Source organism: Homalodisca vitripennis, chromosome 1, assembly GCF_021130785.1.
Source record: "Homalodisca vitripennis isolate AUS2020 chromosome 1, UT_GWSS_2.1, whole genome shotgun sequence".
NCBI lineage: Eukaryota > Metazoa > Arthropoda > Insecta > Hemiptera > Cicadellidae > Homalodisca > Homalodisca vitripennis.
In genome coordinates, this window is record NC_060207.1 from 237,507,762 (window position 1) to 237,525,627 (window position 17,866).

The 17,866-nt window shown below is 33.4% G+C and overlaps 1 protein-coding gene across 2 annotated transcripts; it reads left to right on the forward strand.

The window, feature by feature from the left end:
• Positions 1-1,035: 1,035 nt before the first annotated feature.
• Positions 1,036-16,919, forward strand: LOC124353187 (AP-2 complex subunit sigma). Of its 2 annotated transcripts, XM_046803061.1 has the most exons (5): positions 1,036-1,168; positions 5,535-5,684; positions 7,816-7,989; positions 11,134-11,230; positions 15,436-16,919. In XM_046803061.1, exons 1-4 carry the CDS (start codon positions 1,166-1,168, stop codon positions 11,206-11,208), a joined length of 402 nt encoding a protein of 133 aa, XP_046659017.1. In that variant the 5' UTR covers positions 1,036-1,165; the 3' UTR covers positions 11,209-11,230; positions 15,436-16,919. The 2 variants fall into 2 exon arrangements, with proteins under 2 accessions (XP_046659017.1, XP_046659016.1); XM_046803060.1 differs by lacking the exon at positions 11,134-11,230.
• Positions 16,920-17,866: the final 947 nt, after the last annotated feature.

Here is a 17,866-nt window from a genome sequence, read left to right on the forward strand (position 1 = left end):
TTTAATTCACGTAATTTCTCAATATTAAACATGTTTTCGTGATCGGCAATTTTATTTTCTCTAGCCCACTGTCTTAAATAATTTAGTTCATTATTGTAAATTTGCTTGTTTTTTTCATGACTTTTAGAATTATAATGGCGATCATAGTTTTTTCTTAAAATTTCTATTTTGCAGAACGGACATGATATTTTATATCGCGCTCCATTTAGATAGAAAAATTTATTTAACTAAATGGTGCTTGTAAACCAACGATTGCGCCTCTCACGGCGTGATATCACTACGGATATGACGCAGGCGAAGCGATTATCGTGATGGTCGGTCTGTAGTAGCACACCTCGACTGTCATTGAAGATTTTTCCTTTATTCGTAGCAGATTTGACAACATTTTACAAAGCACAGCTTAAGAAAGTAGAAGCTCAGATTCGGTTAATTTTTCATTCCACAGAGTAATGTACCGATCGCTTTTGGAGACGAACGACTGTAGATTCGGTTAATTTTTCATTGAGATTTGCTGTGTTATTTCTCAGCTTCCTTTATGGTACATTGAACAGTATTTTACATTGCTTTTCGGTCGGCTCCGAAAGTGCGCCAGGAACCCCATATTACTATCTACTAACGTGGAAATGTGTTTAACATTTTTAGGAAAGAATATTTTGCAAATCCACCATGTTTACTTCTTCAAATGAATCACATATAATTGAATCTGGGAACACATCTTGAAATTTTTCACAGACGCAAAAATATAGATTGGATATTAAAAATATAAGATATTTACATTTTTTTAATTTTTCACAGACGCACAAATATAGATTGGATATTACAAATATAATATATTTACATTTTAATTTGTCTGAATACAGTATCTTACTTTACTAAATACTTATGGAATAAAAGTTACCTGTATAAATGTGACTACTAAACTGTTAACAAGTAAATTTAGAGGACAAAATATATGTGGCTTCCTGATATGAATGCCAAGCCCAAAAAAAGAAGAAGAAAAAGAGCTTTGACACAACTGTCGAACTTGAATGTTCTGGGGTGTGTGTTATACCTATCGAAGATCGAACATTGTAGTGGATTGTGTCTTTTAGATAGAAGTTAAGGTAGAGTTTTTATTAGTTATCTGTAGTTGCTCTCCAATTTTATCCTGTAAATCTGAAATACAATGGTGAGTTTCAAAATTATTCTAAACTAGCCTAAAACTATTTACTGATGGAAGTGCTACTACCTGTCAGATTTCAATATCTTAAAATAATACTCAGCCCATGGTCTGTTGTAGAATATGTAGTAGGCCTACTTTTTGTTATATATCACAAATTAGTTGTAGTTTGGCGATCTTACTATTAATCATTTAGAGACTTCAGGTGTTCTATTTAATTTCACTGTCCTGTAAAAACAATTTGATAAATGTATACTTTAACCACTTCACAATGTTTGTTATTTTTCAAAAGGAAAATACTTCAAAATTAGGATAATGTTTACTTTAGCCACGCTACCTAAAATGATCTAAAACTACTTTTAACAACTTAAAATAGCCTAGTGTACTTTCGGGTCTAGAAAGGGCTGCGGTATAATAAGCGGCCACTGTGGCAATCAAATCAGCTATTGTTTAGAATTATTTAACTATAGAATATAAAAACATTTGACATAAATAACCATAGTTAATAACTGCCAGCTTTTTTTCACTTACAGAATTAACAATATTGTTTAAAATTAAGTTAATTATTATCAAAGTAAAATCATTTGCATTGTGGGTAGGGTATGATATATGGACCCGGTTTTTTGTATCGAAGAACCACGATGCTTAATATTCGCATCTCAAATCCTAAACTATCAATCCAAATAAAAGTATCTATAGTCCTCAATAACAATCATGTTTGAAATTAAAATATGAATTTAATATTTACAGTGGTCAAACAAATTATAACAAAAATTAGGAAAACTGAAGACGACCATATTTGCTCCTCTCACAGTTACAGTTGTTTCTTTCCCACAAATTTCACATAATAGGTTTTTCGGTATGAGTCCAACATGTTGAAGCCACGAAAACATGCCTTATCATCTTTCAAATCAATGTTGTGTAGTTTTCTAAAATTGACTGCCATTTTTGGTAATTGTCACATTAACGGCCGGAGCGGCAAAATACGAGTTTCACATTATTAACTTATTGGAATCGTCCTACAGAACAAAACAATACAATGTTTGACGGGGTGGAAATGAAAAATAACGAAGTTCTAGAACATCAAAAATGGAACAACTGTTCAAGCGCGGAGATATATTTCCATGTTCTACATCCACATCGGACATCACGTGACTTTGATTCATCCTTGTGTTGACGTCATCGGATGCGGGGCCATCTTTGCGAACGTAAATGAAAAATAATACTGAAATGAGCAGAATTTTGATCCAAATGAACAATGTTTTTCTTAAATTTTCGAGCTACAAATTAATTAGTTGTTATCGAGTTGAGACGAGTGCCTCCAGCCAGCAGCGCGGGCTTAGGCAGCACCCTTGGTGGATGGTTGATCCATGATCGTCACGCACTCACTCGATCCAAACTACAGTACACGATATCTAGTGAAGCACTGACTTCTGCCCTGGAGCGTTCAGATAACAGATACGCTATCAGTCCCAGCCGCAGATAATATTTACGACACACCAGTTCACTTCGATTGGTCAAACTAGTGGATGGTTGATCCATGATTGTTACGTACTCACTCGATCCATAGTGCTCATCCTCATGAACAAAAAAAAAATATATATATGGTTCTAGGGGGTGCAAGTGACAAATAACATGGTTTTAGGGGGTATATACATAAATTGTTAAGTTTTTAATGTTTGGTTTGTGTGGTACCGGTATATGTCTTGATATTAGTATACCTCAATGTTATCTGCAGTCGGGACTGATAGCATATTTGTTATCTGAGCGCTCCAGGGCTGTGGTCCAGTGCTTCTCAAGATATTGTGTATTGTAGTTTGGATCGAGTGACTGCTTGTCGGGTAGACTTTAATAAGCGACCTACACTCGTTATTCGATTGCTCTTATAGAATTGTTCGATTGTTTTTATCTAAAGGATAACTCGATATTACAATTTATTAACTTAGTATATGATTTCAACTTATTAGTTATAGTAATTTTAATGTAAATAAACAACAAGAAGCAAATAATATTTTGAGACTTTGAAAATGGCGATGAATATGAGGAAAATATACAAGATATTTCTCACAAGTGACGAGATGTGTTTTAAGTAGATTTAACATGTGGGTTTGGCTCCTGGTAACTCATCCAGAGAATTCTTTCCTCCATTTCACAAAAGCAGCTACTTATTAATATCAAGCTGGCCAAGTTATAAATATTGTAAGTTTTTTTTATGTCTAAGTCTAGACCATTAGTTGTTTTGTAATGTTATTGTAAAATTTATATATTTAAAATTGTAATGTACGAGATTCTTCTTGTTATGGTAATTTATTGTATCTCTTAATGTGTACGATTTTTACATACATCGAAGATAATAGCAATCGAATAACAAGTGTACGCCGCTTATTAAGATCTCCCGGCTGCTTGTCAATCATGGATCAACCATCCACTAGTTCGATGAATCGTAGTAAATTGTGTATGTCGGAGTGTTTTGTCTGGCATGTTAGGAGTTTAAGTTTTGACCAAAACGAGATTATTTTCTTTTAATGGTAATTGTTCTCAATTACTGTCCATTTACATATTAATATTGGGTTTTTATATGATTTATTACATTTTTTACACTTTACATAAATTTCTTTGCATTACTTTTCAATTTATATTTCTGATCAGCCCCTCTAGAGTTTGATATTTTACTGATAGATACTATTTCGAGGGATGTTTTTTCTTTTGTTGACATCAGCGTGGGCTTCGGCACTGATGTCCGGAGGCACTCGTCTCAACCCGATAACAACTCATTAATTTGTAGCTCGAAATTACATCACCATTTGGATCAAAATTCTTCTTATTTTAGTATTATTTTTCATTTACTTTTCAAAAGATGGTGGCGCATCCAATGACATTATCAGGAGGTTAAATCAAGGTCACGTGACGCCTGACGCAGAAGTACAACATGGAAATATTGCTCCGTGTGTGAAAACTAGTTCCTTTTTTTTAAGTTCTAATACTTTGTTACTGGTAGTTCTCATTTCCACCCCATGAAACCTTATATTGTTTTGTTCAGTAGGACAATTCCAATAAGTTAATGGAAGTTAATTATTAAACATTGCCAGCTATCTTTATTTAGACTAATGATGTTGTTACCAGCTTTTGTATTTCATTTATGCAGGAGAAGGCTAGTGAGAACCACAAAAACGATGGCAAACAATATGGGAACAAATTTTTAAATAGGTAGAGGATAATGATCTTGCTCCTTTAAATCCGAAGTGTCCAATTTTCAGTTTGTAGTGAGGAGATGAAAACTAGAATCGAAGGTGGAAATCAAATGTGTTTTGTTGCTAGAAAAGGCAAAACAAACACGTTACAATAAACTTACTTGAGAAGACTTTTTACACTCTGAATTTCGTTTAATGAGCATATTAACAATCATGTACTATTTTAGTTGGAATCAAACCAACTGTGACTTTTTTTAAAATGACTATAGTATTGATCTCATCAGTACGTGCAGAAATACTATTGCAGATCGGCTATAATTTTGTTGAGAGATTTGTTTTGTATGCTTATAAAAATATAACTTCTGTAATATTATTTTCTATAATCTATAATACCTATGTTTCTTTTACATATTAAAATTTAGATGTACAATGATACAATCGTAAAATCGTTAAATGTAATTCATTAAAAGTATAATCATTTGTATTTTATTTGAGTAATGGCCACAAGTACAATGGCAATGTTCATGTGTTATTTGTGACACAAGGTGTCAGACTTGTTTTATATTTGAAAATAGTAGAAAGTAACTAAATGTTACACTGCTTTGTTTGTTACATTTTATAAATATACATAGCCTAGACGGGAAAAATGGGATAAGGTGTGTGACCTTTTGACATTTGGAGTTTTGCCTCTACACGCTAGTCCTTTACACAGAACGTAGCTGTGTTAGGAAGGATTGATTCAATTCTAATGTTGAATTCAGCTCCAATTCACCGTCTGCTTAGTGCAGCATCATAAATGTGACGCTGTCACAGACTTGGCTCCTGGAATCTGGATTTAACGTCCATCTGAAGAGATCCAAAAAAGTTGGTGATGAAGAAGCTCAAAACAAACTCTTTGTATCGTTTCCACAACAGACACGCTTAGACTATAAAATCAAGTGTAATCTAGATGAATAGGTATTCTCATCAGGTGCACAAACTCATTGACTTTTATATAATTAAAATAATGAAATCATTTGATTTTTTTAAAATTTGGTACAATTAACATAGAAATCCAGAATAGCTACTGTAATGAATTTTTAGAAGTGAATAGAATTTATGTTTGTTCCGTAAGGTTTGTAAAATAATTTTAGACATTCTATCATTACTAAAATTGATTTAACAATGTTCATATTTTCTTACAGATTCGATTTATTCTCATACAAAATCGAGCCGGCAAGACCCGCCTGGCTAAATGGTATATGAATTTTGACGATGACGAAAAACAGAAATTAATTGAAGAAGTTCATGCTGTAGTCACGGTTCGAGATGCTAAACATACGAATTTTGTTGAGGTGAGTTTGTTACGTTACACCCGAACTGATTAGTGTAGCTTCTATCTAGTAAGACTTCATCACACTTAAGCATATCAAGGTTGTCCACTTGTAGATCTCACTGATTATGATTTTATGAGTATTTATAGATAGAGCTGCACTTTTCACTAATCTATAGGCTCAAGGGGGTGACAAGAAATATCTTAACTAAGCTATGTATAAATTTAAGAGCAGTAGCGAGGTGTTAGTCGTTCTCCATCACAGAACAATTTTCCAAATTATAATATTAATACAGTAATTGGAATTTCATTAAGTGTCCTCTGCACTTTGATAAATTTTTGTGGATTTCGGTGACATTGTGCGGCAGTCTCGGCATGGCACAGCACTTTTGGTAAGCTGGCACCACTTCAAGCATATCTCCCTTCCCTAACTACACTTCAACCATATCTCCCTTCCCCAATTACACTCAACCATCTCTATTTTTCTGATGATTGATCTCTAAGTTTATGTGATTATTGTTTTTTTATCGTAATTGTACTTTTTGATATAAAAAATATATAAATTTAAGTTACTTTACTAAGATGGTGTTTTATTTTAATTATGTTAATTTATGACAACTTATGTAAGGCCCAACTTAAAAAAAAACTGACTGAGCATAAATGATTTTTCTGCATTTAAATACTTTAAATAAAATGCTCTTTATATTATTAACCTAGGAAATACTATTCCTAGATAACATTTAAAGCTGATTAATACTTGTTACTGTTGTTGCTTGTTGGTGGTTACTTTTAAACGTATTGAAAAATTGAACTAAATTATATTTCCCTTTCGTAATTGCAGTTGTCAATCCACAAAATAAAATTACTTCATTTCTTACATTTCACATATATTTACAAAAAAAGCTCGGACTGAATACTGAAAAAAAAACAGCAAACTAGGTTGAATCTTCAGAGTACTTTACTAAGCACTAGCTGCCAGAACAATTTATTGAAGTAGGCCGATTAAAATAGGTTAATGGCAATAAAAATAAATAGCAATAACCAACTTCTTGAATTCAATACTTTCTTAGATTACCAGTTCTATAGTCCAAAGTATTACAATAAAACTTTATACTAATACTAGCAGTTGCCCGCGGCTTCACACGCAATTTCCTGTTAAAAAACAGTACACTATGTTCATGTATTCTTATTCTATCACATTATAAACACTCCTGAGGTAATTGATAGTCGTTCCTTCGTGAGCCTCTTTGGCGCATTATGATATTTCTTGTCTCTATCTTTCGTGGTTTTTTTCTAGGTGTTGACAAGTTATTCAGTACAATATATGGATGAATCTCAATAAACTAATTAGGTTATAAATAATCAATTTCGGTCTGTTAAAATTTCTGTGTAAGACATTTCCAGTATTATTGTGGAGTTTGCCTTGTGCTCCAACCAAGAAAATGTATCAACGAAAACCAATTTCGACCATAAAGCGTCTTCTTTTGGCTCTTTTAATTTACCTTCGATCTAACCAAATTCGATTACCTTATATGTGCAAACATTCACGGCTTTGTACAATGAGGTTGTTTTTATAACGGCGTTTAATAGTATTGTCATTACATTAGATAGTTTATTGATCACTGGTGCAATCTAAATTTAAAATTAGGCAATAACTTATTCTATGCAATCTGCATTACACTACCCGATCAAGCACTTTACAATAATAATTTTCTAAATTTTAAATGTAAACAGATGTTTCTGCCTCTTTGGTGAACTTCAGCTGAAAATATTCACAGCTGTTAAGTATCAGTTCACTTTGTATTATGTGTCATAGCGCAGTCTGCCATACCGAAGGTAAAACATTCCAAAATCAACAGCAAATTATTAATAAAAATTTAATTAAATAGACTATTTAAATAGGACCAAAATTTCGTCAAAATCGGTCCAGTCGTTTAGGAGGAGTTCAGTCACATACACATGAACACAAGAAATATATATATATAAAGATTTACATCCTAAACTTCCTTTTTATAACCAAATGTATCTATTTATTATACAGTTTTTTGACAAAGCGGGCTCAAATTAAATTTTCGTAAAATACATAAAGTGTGCTAGAAATACAATTTTTTATTGCAGTCCAGACATCTATATCACGCACATTTTGTTTTCAGTTCAGGAATTTCAAAATCGTCTACAGAAGGTATGCAGGACTGTACTTTTGTATCTGTGTGGACGTCAACGACAACAACCTCTGCTACCTTGAAGCAATCCACAATTTTGTTGAAGTTCTAAATGAATATTTTCACAACGTGTGTGAATTAGATCTTGTCTTCAATTTTTACAAGGTAAGTTTAAAAAAAATGTCCATTAGAATTCATCATAAGTTGTGGACAATTCATTCATAATTTATAAACCATTATCATGCAAAAGAGATTCATCATAAGTTTTATTTTGAGGTAAAGTATATTTCTTTAGTTTTTTCTGTCACTTTTAGGCGTGACTTTTTAAAGTTATTTCTGACAGTGTGTCAAAGATTAATTAAATTATCATTCAGAAAACTTATCTTTTGGTTTATACTGCCAATAGAACCTACACTGGGTGTAGCAATAACAGATGCTACATTTGGGCAACCCAGTGGATACACATCACAAACTGCAAAGGGATAAGTCGTTACAGGATTAGATGCAGTTAGAATTTACTTCAGTTTCATGTCTTAAATGAAAAAAATTACAATATAAGTGTTTTATGTATTATTTTAAACAATTAACTCATCGACCGTGTGCTTGACCAACGTTTTCTAGTTAAATGATGCCTGCTAATTAGCTATTCATAGTTATGAAACGTACTAAAGCATTTAGTTCACATTGTGTAATCAACACAGAACGTGTTGAATGTAAGTTTTGTGAGTTTCTATTGTAGTATTTTTTTATTATTATTGCTTTTTGTCTTCAGTTCGTATGACAGAAACTAGTAAAAATAATTAAAATCTATATAGTTGAATTGTAAAAGGAATTTTAACGTATGACGAAAATTCAAAGTACTTTTCAAAGGAAATTTCTAATTTTTAATTGAATCAGTTAATTTTATTTTAAGTTGTACAGAAAAATGTATTGGAAAGCAACTTTATATTTTTAACCGATTTAAATTGGCTCAGGGTTTAGATATGAAAAAGAGAATTTAAAACTCAGATTACTTTACTCTACAACATGATTTAACATGCCTGTCTCAATCGTTAAACTCACCGCCTTGTTGTTGTTACATGTAAATGCCACATTTTTGTGTAAACCGTATAACTATGCAATATGCCGGTTGTAGTTAGAACTATTTTAAGTTATTATTTGTTTCACTAAATATCATTTTGTAATTACTACTATATTTTGTTTGTTTTATTCAGTTGGTAATTTTACCATTTAGATGATATATCAGCTGATCGTATCAACATTATGTAAAGCAGTGTTTAAGCGTTGTGTAGAACGGCTTTGGTTTGCATTGTATTTGTTTGCACAGTGTTAAAAGTATGTTTTTGCCAGTACTGATTATGATCTAAATACTTTTTTAATGTACAATAAGTGTAAAAAATAGCGTTTCATAAGCTTCTTAGTGTGGTTGCATTTGTAGCTCTAGCCTAATTATAACATTTTTTATTTTGTTTTATATAACGTAAACAGTTATAAAAGATAAGTAGTTTAAGTGATTGTATTATTTTATAAAATTATTTCTTTTATCATATTTTAAACCTTGAAATAATTACAAATAACAATGTGCAGATGGCTAACACTCGATGTAACTCCCGTGGATGAAAGTAGATTTGTCCATAAAAAGCCCCATGTTAAAGGTTAAAATATAACTGCATTTTTTGTTGAAAGTTTGTTATTGACGATGGATGGTTTGAAAGTATAACAGGATTTCGGACATTTGCCATCGTTGAGGTTTTAAAAGGTATAACACAACGTTTCGAAGATTGGAATCTGTCAGGTTAGGTGGAGGAGATAATAATACATACAAAAAAAACGAACAGAAAGAACTAAAAAAGGGAAAGAAAAGGGTTCAAACATACCAAAGGCTGCTTGGAGTCCAGTCCAGGCGTTGTCACTGCAGAGGATGCAAGTCCGGAGCACAAATGACAAGTACGATTACTTTTTGTACGATTATGATCACTTGAAATCTCAATTATAACTGCATGTCAAATAATACACAATCAAAGTACTATTAAATGAATCAACCATATCCTAGGTACTGGAGGTGAATAACATTTATTTTGAGCCCACCCACGTAGCTGATGCATTTGAGTTACTGTAGTACAAATATCTCAGGACACAAGAAAACATAGACTGCAATAACTCCTTACATCTCGACCATAGCTACTGTAATCCACATTGTTGTAACCAGTTACAGTTGAGGAGGTGGACTCTGTTTATGTGGTTTAAAACTTGAGAAATCATTTATAACAGTATTTACTAAGTTAATTAATTACATTCAATACGTAAGTAATCCAACTTTAATACAAATTAATCAAAATCCGTGTACATAAATTCTTCCATTGTTCGCTCAAACTCATATGGCAACAACCCAATTGTCTTGATTTCTAATAATGTGAGAGCCGGAACTGGTCTTGTAAGATTTTCTGGAATGTATTTAGTTAGATGTTTAACTTACAATATTCACTTGAACCAAGTTTCTCCTAGGATTCTTCAAATATTTTTGACTTTAAAAACCGTTTCAATTATTTTCCAAAATGAACTATTATGGATTGACTATATCTCCCATACAATATTTTGTATTTAGTGGACCAGTTCACAGCTCTTAAATTGTATACTGACTTAAGCATTGCATTATTTAACATGTTGTTTATTCCGTTGTGATTTAGTTTATATTTAGAATCATAGTTTTAAGATATAACTTACATTTTAAATATGTATTGTCATATATCGTACAACATAGATATGGTGGAAAGGATTGATTTAATGTAAATGCTGAGTTTTGCTACATTTCAACTGTATCACTTCAGACAGATATGGACTTCCGATTCCAGCAATGAGTTTGTTACATTGTCAGATATCAGATGCTGCAATAAGCTTGTCTTACAAATTGCATTGTATTAAATGGCCATAGTTAGCATCACTAGAGTAAAGAGTAAAGTTAGTAAATTGAAAAGTTCATGTTAAAAGGTAATGATGTTACTGTAAAATTTTAAAACGATTGTTCAATGAAAATGGTTGACCACAGCAACTTCAGCCAAAGAATTAGATGTTGGGAGTAAAATTACAACTGTAAACATCTTAATCTGTAGGGCGATTCCATATACTTGGCACCCCCCCCCCCCCCACCACCAACATAATTATAAAAGTTAAATTCAAATGGTTATCTTACCTAATAAATCTGTGTGTACTATTTAGATTATTGTTTTCACATATTTTTATTCCAATTCCTATTATAGTAGAAGTAAGCATAAACTGTTGTTATTATCCTACAATTTTATCCTATTTCAGCGTAAAACAGCAGCACCCTTAGCCTACAACCATGGTGCAGGGGGGGCAGCCTACCTCGGTCACCCCCTCCCCTGAACCTATAATATGTTATGGTTTGGTGAGTGTACATCGGTATGACAGATTCTTACTTTTAACATAAGATGTGATATACAATTAGCCCACATTTTTTTATGGTAAATATATTGTTTTAAAATTTATTCTGTTACAGATTCATGTTTCTTGTAACACCAACATGTTTATTGTAATAATAACACTGACAATAAGTAAGAACAGCTGTTTGTGTAGGATTGTAATATGTCATTTCACAGACCTTCTATCCAATCAGACGATACTTATGAGGCATATCCAAAATGTGGATTTTTTCAACTTCTTGGCTACACTGCCTTGTAGCTTGATTTGATCAAATCCAAACTGTCTGGGACTGCTAAAGTCGTTTCTTCCCTTGCCAGAATCAACAATGTGACTTGTCTGTTGGGTTCCTGGTCATAAGGGGATCCCTGGGAATAAAAGAGCTAATGCCCTGGCCAATCGGGGCTCAGTGTCAATTATGACAGGTCCTCAACTGTTCTGTGGTATTCCAAGATGTGAATCTCGAAATGGGTTTGTGCTGAACATGAGAGAAGATGGAGGTTACATCCGGGTATGAGAATGAGCAGAATGATACTACAGTCGCCTTCCTCCAGAGTGGTGTCTAACCTTCTCTCACTAAGTAGATCGATGTCTTCTCAGGTTATAGGTCTGATCATGGGACATGGTCACCTGAGGAGGCATCTTCACAGAGTCGGCATCCTTCAGGAGGATCTGCTCTGTAGAATGTGTGATGAGCAGGATGAAACTGCCGAACACTTGCTCTTTGATTGTCCTACAATAGCAAGGGAGCGGTGCGCTATGGAGTTTGGACAAGCCCAAAACCTAAATTGCTGTTACAAAATAATAGACAGGAAAAGGACAAGATCTGACAAGCAAAATAAACCCTCTTTTACAATATTTCACCAAAATACAGACAGAGTATCTAATAAAATTGACAAGCTAAATACACTCTTAACTCAATTGAACCAGACATTGTAATTCTAACAGAGCATGGACAAAAAAAGGAGACATTAGACAACACAAGACTCTTAGGATACTCATTGGTGGCAGCATACTGTAGGAAATTACACACCAAAGGAAGTGTAGCTCTTTATGTTAAAGAAACAAAACTGAGATTGTTGACACACAAAACATTTGTGTTGAGATGCTCTGCGAAGTGACAACATTAAAGATTAACCTAGGCAAGTCATCGTTCTATATCACAGGAGTTTATAGAACAGGAAATAACGTGTAAGAAGGCCTGGAGGTCATATCGGAATCTCTTCAAGGGATTGAAGCAGAAAAACACCCAACACTCCTCATCTGTGATATAAACATAGACTGCCTCACAAGAAAAAGGACTCTAGCCAGCTGACTGACACATTAGCATAATTCAACATGTACAGAATTGACTTACCTCCAACCAGAATAACACCTACTTCTATGACCTGAATAGACAGTGTGTGTACCAACCTCGGCCAAGAAGAGATCAATGTTGAATTTTTGAATACCGTTATCTCTGACCACACAGGACAACTGTGTACAATATCCAGAAACAAAAACACATCCTCACCCAAAATGACTGTAGAGAGTAGAAATATGATCAACAGAAACCTACTAAGGCTCAAAGAACTACTGAGGCAGCAAGAGTGGGAAGGTTATCTACAATACTGATGACACAAACGAAACATACAATAAGTTTAATAATGTCCTAAACCAAGCTTTAAATCAATCCTGTCCAGTAATAAAATCAAGATATAGTAAGTGGAAAAATCACTACATTTTGAATGACCCAACTGCTCTACTCCTAAGACAAAGATTTACATCAGCTCAAACTTTGTATAACACAACAGGTAGAGAGGATCACAAGAGGAATGCTGCATTACTAAAAGAAAGACTATGACCTAAGACTCCGATACCTAAGACAACAAGATACTGTATCTAAAATTGCTGAGGCTGACAATAAAACAAAGGCACTCTGGAATATCATAAACACAGAAAGAAAATCAAAGAATGAAAAGAATCTGCTTATTAAACTTGATAAGGGAGATGAAGTTACAACTATCCCAGTAATAATGGCGGACTACCTAAATAATTTCTTTATTGATGCGGCTAAAAAGATTATTGACATGAATGGACTACACAAAACACACTTCTATCACCTGAAAATGTAAACTTAACACCATTACTACTCACGCCAACCAACAGTTTAGAAATGTCCAAGATTATTAGGTCATTAAAAACAAAAACGTCAGCTGGGTATGATGAAATCTCATCAAGGATAGTTAAGTTATGTGAAGACGAACTAATACAACCCTTAGTTAATATTACTAATAAATCATTTCAATCTGGAATCTTCCCGTCTGCATTAAAGTTAGTTAAAGTTTACCCTAAATTTAAGCAAGGCTGCACAACACAAACACTAAACTACAGACCACCAATCAACCTTTTCTAAAGTGATTGGAAAAGTAGTGTTAACTAGACTTATTGAACATCTGGTGACCTATTCTTTATTAACACCTGACCAACATGGCTTCTTAGCTGGAAAATTAACAACAACAGCCTTGATTAGTCTTACGGAGTTCATAATAGACCAACTTGAAGAAGGCAATACATGTACAGCTATTTTACTAGACTACAGTAAGGCTTTCGATTGCCTTTCTCATAAACAACTCCTTGAGAAACTGTCAACACTTGGCATACAAGGTACTTCAAAAACATGGTTCACCAGCTACCTGACAGGACGAAGCCAAGTGGTTGTAATAAATCACACAAGCAGAGGGACTATAAAAAAGATTAGATCAGTACCTAAATTTGTCCCACGCGGAGTCCCATAGGGATAAGTATTGGGTCCAGTTTTATTCATCCACTTCACAAATGGTTTTCCTAACTATATACAAGACTACAGTAAAGGACTTATGTATGCTGATAACACAGTTTTATTACTAGGGGGAAAATTACCAAAAGATGTCGAAGTAAACGCACTATAGCACTCAACATGGCCATTCAATATTGCCATAGAAATTAATTGGTTGTCAATGAAAGAAAAACAAAACAGTTAGTAGTAGGAAAAACAAAGAGGATATAGGGAGGCTGACTGAATTAGAAGAAGTCGCCTCCACTAAATACTTAGGTATAACCGTAGACGATGACCTCTCATGGACTCCACACATTGATTCTGTGTGCAAAAAAAACAGCACAGCACTGTATGTAATAACGGCGAGTGAAAAGCATAGGTGACTTAGTTAAGCAAAAGTTGCTTACTATGCGCTGCTTGAGACACACCTCCGATATGGAATCATCGTTATGGGGGAGGCACCACAGCAGGAAACATACAAAGGTTACTGGTGCTGCAAAATCGAGCTATAAGAATTCTGGGAAGTCTTCAATACAGGGAAACATGCAGGGATTCCTTCAAACAACTTAGAATACTAACTGTTGTAAATTTATACATCCTAGAACTGTGATGCATGTTCACGTCAAAGCACCAGAGGCAGCAAGGACCTATGCACAAATGCATCAATATAACACAAGACATGCATCTGATTACTGCCTGCCTCACCTTAGGCTCACAGCAACTGAAAAGAGACCAAACTATGCTGGCGCCAAGATGTGGAACGCACTTCCTGAAAACTTGAAAATGACAGACCGGAAACACTTCAGACAAACCCTCAAGAGCTGGCTACTGGATCGACCATTTTACTCGCTGAACGAATTCTACGGAAGGAGGACCTAAGACCAACAAGACAACTAGACCTAAACCTTTATTTCTTGACGCAATTACTAAACTTAAAGTTTATGTAAATAAAGATGATTTGACTTTGACAAGGGTGGTGAATTTCCCCAGGAGGACGTGATAGGTTGTTTTCGGCGGTTTGTGGAACTGCTGAAATCATAGACTGGTAGGCCTCATGCTTGGGGTGCACAAAAGGCCCTTGAGGCTTAAGTGCATGGCAATAGACCACCCCATAGAAGAAGAAGAAGCCTGATTTCTCCCCTCCGCAATTAGACTGGTTTGAGGTCAGTAAGTTGAGAACTGTCAATGTGACAATACTTTCTGTGAAAACTGTCAATCCAATCTCCCGCCAAGATCAAATCTCTTTTTATTCATTTTGAGTATTTTGAATATCCAAGAAACAGACAGGTGGACATGAGTTGTAATATTAAATGAGTGATTTTGTAGGTAATACTATTCAAGAAACCTTTCAGCAATGTTTTTTTTTACTGTTTCAGGTTTACACTGTGGTGGATGAAATGTTTCTCGCTGGAGAAATCCGAGAAACAAGCCAAACCAAAGTTCTCAAACAACTTCTGATGTTAAACTCTTTGGAATAATATTTATACTCTTCCCAAAGCGTGAACAGTGAACTCATTACATTTACCCTTGATATTTTCTTTATATTTTGTGTTTGATCCAATAATCTTTGTACATTATCTTGTACATGTGTATTTTTCATATGAGTATTTCACTTATAAGTTTGATATTGAAGTTGCGTATTTTATAAGTACATGCAAATTTATTTTACCAAATACAAGTTATTTACTTTATAATTTTTGTTTATTCTGCAACACGTAGTTGTATTTGAAGATATATTTATTATTATTATACTTTAAGAAAGTCAATCTCGATATGATCACGTCGATATTGATTTAATGTACATAACTATGCATATTACCATTCCAAAATACTATTGATTTTTTAAATATGTATTGTGTATATTTATGTATAATTACTACTTTAGCTGTAGAAGTCAAACGTTCACATCAAATATAATGTACAGCACAACAATAACTATTATTTATGTGTAAATTGTAAGTCAAAAGTATATCATTTCGAGCTCTAGAAATGTGTTTAGTGTGAATTTTTTATTGTTGTACAAAAATTTGACAAAACCATTATTTCTAACAAATGTATTAAGATTGTTTTATTATACAGTCATTAAAAAGTTTGTGTTGTTTCAATTATAAATAGTACAAGCAATAACTACCTATGAACTAATTATAATTTACAAAAGTGGTGGAATAAACATTAAACTGTTGAAGTTTTGACATTTGTCATTGCAGTTAATGCAGACACAATAATGTTATATTGCACTAATGATGAAAGCATGTTAAGATAAGTGATAAAATTAAATAAAAAATGCCTTTATCATAGATGTGGAACTTAGGACTTAGTCCTCTCTACCACATAACCTCTAAACATGACAATATAGAAAATAAAATATATGTACTCACATGTAAAACTAAAAATAAATTTAATAATTAATTAGTAGGCCTAATATAAAAATTTACAATGTAAATATCAAAATGAAGTGTGTTCATTAAAATGTAAAATGTTCTCTTTTAATATAAGTAGATAAATAATATAATGATGGAGAGTACACATTTGTAAAAGTTCTTAAAACAACAAGTAATAGTTTTATCTGTAGGTTGATTTCAATAAATATGCATAAAACTGTTCCCTACTGCAATAACCAACTAAACAACCACATTACATGTGCAAAGTAAAATAACAGCACTAACCAATTTGTGTTCTAAAACTTAAATGTTTGCATAATGGAATACATCAAAACCACTAAAACAATATTATTATACAAATTTTGCTTTTACAGACAACTCTTGCTGTGCTTGTACAATTTGTAAGTGAAGCTAATTTTCAGTGACACTGTATGTATTTTGTTGGAATTGTATTATGATTATTAAATATGGAAATATTATTTTGTGTTCATTTTATTTATCCATCCTTTTTTAAGTAAAGTATAGTAAGGCTCTTTGCACATTATACGATTCCAGGGAAAAACCGGACAGGCAATTTTTCTTAGTTGACTGTTGAAGTGCAGGAGACCTTTTACATTGTTCAGTTACAACACAAGCACAATTTGTACCGGTGTTGTAGCCATCCAGTGCTACGGGAGCCACACAGTAGCCGTATTGTCCTGCCGGCTCAGTGGCCTATGTAACCAAAGCACGCTTTTACACAGCAATTTTAGTCTTCCAAGCACTGTACCTTGCAGTGTGTATTCAGTTTATTTTGGGTTGCATTTTGGTGATGTCTTCAGTTTGTGTGTTTCAGTGGTTTATTTAAAAGTTATGGAAGGTATTGAAATTTAATATTTGATCACTAAGTGAATCAAAAGCTGTCCATCTAGTGGTGCAATTCATCAAAAGAAGCAAATGACATACAAAAGTAGTTTAAAAAACTTTTGGTCATCATTTCTCAGGTCTTCAAATAAGGCGTTGAAGGTCCCAACTTCCACACGCCTCTGATTAATTGGATAAAACCAGAATCGATTGAACCTTTTTCTTTTCCGCCGACGATACAGTAGTCATTGTGCAATGACTTGCTCATGATCCATATTAACAAGACCCCATCCTCAACAGAACTGATGTTTTTTTTTTTCAATTTGTTGGATTATATTTTTTTTTGTCCAGGCGGAATCGTGTAGTGTGAAAATCAACCACAATTTAAAACCGTTCTGTTTTTTTCCTCAGACGAGCAGAATCGTGTAATGTTCAATATACTTCTGAGATTTACAAATGGGATATTCTGTTTCTTTTCATCAAATATTTTTTCAGGTACATTAAAAGAGTAAAAGTAGATTTACAAGTAGCAATTAGAAATAGTGTCAACTATTAGTTGTCTTAAAGCCTAAATCTTTCTCAA

Bases quoted from the DNA above. Each gene is read 5' to 3' on its own strand.
- LOC124353187 (XM_046803060.1), top strand. The intron at 5,685-7,815 runs GTGAGTTTGTTA...TTTTGTTTTCAG, and splicing joins AACATACGAATTTTGTTGAG to TTCAGGAATTTCAAAATCGT. The intron at 7,990-15,435 runs GTAAGTTTAAAA...TTACTGTTTCAG, and splicing joins TTGTCTTCAATTTTTACAAG to GTTTACACTGTGGTGGATGA.